We start from the raw sequence: 4,369 nt of genomic DNA on the forward strand, positions 1-4,369 counted from the left end.
GTGACTATGAAGTTGAATGCTCTTTACTATGCCGCTAACACAGTTACAGTAGCTATTATCTCGGCCACCTGCACTCAATAAGTACGTACAGCTTCACTGACGTTGAGAAGACAAATGCTTTGAAGACTAATAGTGGGCTAGGACTTTTTTTGGTTGACAACATTTGTATGTATTTTGTCATGCCTTCGTTGGGGGCAGTCACAGGCACAATACCTCCATTCATATCATTTCATATTAAGAAGAAGAAGAAGTAGAAGAAAACAATGTAAATAAAAGAACCCTCCCATACCACCCTCCCAGGCAACCAGAGAAAACCCTCCCATACCACCCTCCCAGGCAACCAGAGAAAACCCTCCCATACCACCCCCCAGGCAACCAGAGAAAACCCTCCCAGGCAACCAGAGAAAACCCTCCCATACCACCCTCCCAGGCAACCAGAGAAAACCCTCCCATACCACCCTCCCAGGCAACCAGAGAAAACCCTCCCAGAACCAGAGAAACCCTCCCATACCACCCTCCCAGGCAACCAGAGAAAACCCTCCAATAACAACCACCCTCCCATACCACCCTCCCAGACAACCAGAGAAAACCCTCCCATACCACCCCCCAGGCAACCAGAGAAAACCCTCCCATACCACCCTCCCAGACAACCCCTCCCATACCACCCCCCAGGCAACCAGAACCAGAGAAAACCCTCCCATACCACCCCCCCAGGCAACCAGAGAAAACCCTCCCATACCACCCTCCCAGGCAACCAGAGAAAACCCTCCCATACCACCCTCCCAGACAACCAGAGAAAACCCTCCCATACCACCCTCCCAGGCAACCAGAGAAAACCCTCCCATACCACCCTCCCAGACAACCAGAGAAAACCCTCCCATACCACCCTCCCAGACAACCAGAGAAAACCCTCCCATACCACCCTCCCAGGCAGGCGACCAGAGAAAACCCTCCCATACCACCCTCCCAGGCAACCAGAGAAAACCCTCCCATACCACCCTCCCAGGCAACCAGAGAAAACCCTCCCATACCACCCTCCCAGGCAACCAGAGAAAACCCTCCCATACCACCCTCCCAGGCAACCAGAGAAAACCCTCCCATACCACCCTCCCAGAAAAAACCCTCCCATACCACCCCCCAGGCAACCAGAGAAAAACCCTCCCATACCACCCCCCAGACAACCAGAGAAAACCCTCCCATACCACCCTCCCAGACAACCAGAAAAACCCTCCCATACCACCCTCCCACCCTCCCAGAGAAAACCCTCCCATACCCAGGTAACCACCCCCCAGGCAACCAGAGAAAACCCTCCCATACCACCCTCCCAGGCGACCAGAGAAAACCTTCCCATACCACCCTCCCAGACAACCAGAGAAAACCTTCCCATACCACCCTCCCAGGCAACCAGAGAAAACCTTCCCATACCACCCTCCCAGACAACCAGAGAAAACCTTCCCATACCACCCTCCCAGACAACCAGAGAAAACCTTCCCATACCACCCCCCAGGCAACCAGAGAAAACCCCCATACCACCCTCCCAGGCACCAGAGAAAACCTTCCCATACCACCCTCCCAGGTAACCAGAGAAAACCTTCCCATACCACCCTCCCAGACAACCAGAGAAAACCTTCCCATACCACCCTCCCAGGTAACCAGAGAAAACCTTCCCATACCACCCTCCCAGGTAACCAGAGAAAACCCTCCCATACCACACATCATTCTTAGTGGGCTAAGTCTTGAATTGAAATGCTACTAAGCTGTAGAGTGTAGTGCCACCGCTGAGGGGCCTCAGGGGCCACATTAAGTAGATAGACAGTCATATAAAGAAGCCCTAACTGTCAACTGACACACGCTGCTTACTGCCTTAATGGAGAGAGAGTCGGGCAGGTCGGCCAAAACACAGCCTCTACACAGAGACTGGCAGGCTACAACTATGGTAGGCAAGACACTGTTTAAGGATGCTGTGTGTGTGTGTGTGTGTGTGTGTGTGTGTGTGTGTGTGTGTGTGTGTGTGTGTGTGTGTGTGTGTGTGTGTGTGTGTGTGTGTGTGTGTGTGTGTGTGTGTGTGTGTGTGTGTGTGTGTGTGTTGCTGTGTGTGTTGCTGTGTACTCCTATGTGTGTGTCTCTCTCTCTGTGCCTTGCCCCAGCTGTGTCCTTCCCCTACAGTAACACAAATGAAAGTGTTTGGGAACTTAAGCTGTGTTCAACAGACTAACCCCATATTTACAAACAGAGAAGGAGGAGAGCAGCCCAGTCTGTGAGTCATCACACAACACCTGTACTTTGGACTCCATGCTGTGCTGCACTGAGTGTGTGGCTGCTTTAGGCTGGTCACAAGATAGAGGTCGATTTCAGACATCTGAGAAGGTCCTGAGGACATTGATAAATGCATTCGTCGAAGCTCAAAAATCCATGTCCTGAGTCTCAGAGCCAGAGCGCTGCTAAGACCACTGGCCATGGCAGTTCACAGTCCTCTAGCAAGCAGGGGGAGTAGTTGATGATACTTCATAGGTTTTAAGACCTCTGGCCCCCCAATGGTGGAACAAACTCCCTCACGACGCCAGGACAGCGGAGTCCATTGATTTAGATGCACTATTGGGGCTGTTCCAGTGTGATGAATTCACTTCATAGGTTTTGAAAATGCTTCCCCAAACCATTGCCCGAGCTACTCAGAATGAACACCTCCACTTAACCCTATCAGGTGTTTCTGTTTTTGCCTTGTAGCCCATCGGAACCCACTTTCATCCAATTACGGCAACTCTTACAGTGAAACTATGAGATCAGGTTGGTGTTTTGACTCAATCGATAAAGTTCAGGATATCATTTTTTATTTTATTTTTACAATACATCGTATCGTTTAGACAATATTGCAATATTATTTTTGCGCTAGTTGGCTGTATCTGCACCATTTCTATTTCCATGACTGGTCAAAACTCCTTATTTAATGTCTCTCTCTTGTCCCTCTGCAGCAGACACGGTGAGCAATATGTCTGGAACATCCAACCACAATAAATATTGAATCTGCACTTAAGTATGTTGAGGTCCCTGCCCTTGGAGGGAGGTGACAGGGTACAATTACAGGGACAGTCACTTCAGGGGACAGTCACAGTCACAGTCATTTCCCCCACACACAAACACTGCTGAGGCCATAATGTACATGTGGGAACCATGAGAGTGACAGCGACGACACCAACTAACCAAAACAGCCCATGTTTCTGTCCCCTCAGCTGTTACCACGCTGGAGAACACCAACGGAGGCATTAGGCACTAGGTGTCTGTTGACCTGACCTTAGGAAGCCACAGTTAGCGAGGGCCTGCTCTGTGTGTGTGTGTGGGTGTGTGGGTGTGTTCCGCGCCTCTGTATGTGCTCACGTGTGTCTGTGTTTAACCCATTTACGTAACAGCCGAGGTCCTTGAGTTCAGTTGAATTTAAAGACAGAGAGAGAAGGAGAGAGGGAAAGGGAGGCAGGGAAGGGGAGAAGAGAGAATGCTGCCAAAAAAGAGAGATGAGCTGTAAAGACGATGTGTGTATGTGTGTGTGTATATGTGTGTGTGTGTGTGTGTGTGTGTGTGTGTGTGTGTGTGTGTGTGTGTGTGTGTGTGTGTGTGGTGTCAGACAGGGAGGAATCTGCAGTACTTGATCTGCTGTGCTGCTCCCCACATCAAACACCAGCTGAGCCTCTCAGTTAGTCTGAGCTCTGACCCCTGAACCCTCGCCTGCTCCAGCCACCCCAGAGACAAGCATCTTCACAGAGAGAGGGAAGGAAAGAAGGAAGGAAGGAAGGAAGGAAGGAAGGAAGGAAGGAAGGAAGGAAGGAAGGAAGGAAGGAAGGAGAGGGAGGTTGGGAAGGAAGGAAGGAAGGAAGGAAGGAAGGAGGAAGGAAGGAAGGAAGGAAGGAAGGAAGGAAGGAAGGAAGGAAGAGGGAGGGTGGGTGGGAAGGAAGGAGAGGGAGGGTGGGAAGGAAGGAGAGGGAGGGTGGGAAGGAAGGAAGGAGAGGGAGGGTGGGAAGGAAGGAAGGAGAGGGAGGGTGGGAAGGAACGAGGGATGGGAGGAGAGGGGGTATATATCGTGTTCCTTTAAATTCAGCCTGCTGCCACTGCCCCTGGTACACAGTACAGTAGACTTATGTAGCCAGGAAACAAAAGAAAAGAAAACATATTGGCTGCTATACACATCCTACATGTAGAGATGTAGAGACCTTTACACACAACCGTAGGATATTCCTCACCTAACTATATGACAAAGACCCTCAGCTAAAAGCTCACACATGGACCCAAGTGAAAACCTGCGAACACCCGTGCAGGCACACACACACACTCATCCCTTCATTCCCCATCCCCGGGACCTGTCCAAAATCCTGCTGTTTCA

General features: G+C 50.8%; 1 protein-coding gene across 1 annotated transcript; it reads left to right on the plus strand.

Moving 5' to 3' along the window:
• Positions 1-300: 300 nt before the first annotated feature.
• Positions 301-1,277, plus strand: LOC135535879 (uncharacterized; the record flags this gene model as incomplete). The annotated part of the gene is made up of 1 exon (XM_064962294.1): positions 301-1,277. A coding segment is annotated over one exon (977 nt), but the record flags the coding sequence as incomplete, so codon positions are not given.
• Between the last annotated feature and the right edge of the window lie 3,092 nt (positions 1,278-4,369).

This window comes from Oncorhynchus masou, unplaced genomic scaffold (assembly GCF_036934945.1).
Source record: "Oncorhynchus masou masou isolate Uvic2021 unplaced genomic scaffold, UVic_Omas_1.1 unplaced_scaffold_5249, whole genome shotgun sequence".
In the NCBI taxonomy this organism is placed as follows: Eukaryota; Metazoa; Chordata; class Actinopteri; order Salmoniformes; family Salmonidae; genus Oncorhynchus; species Oncorhynchus masou.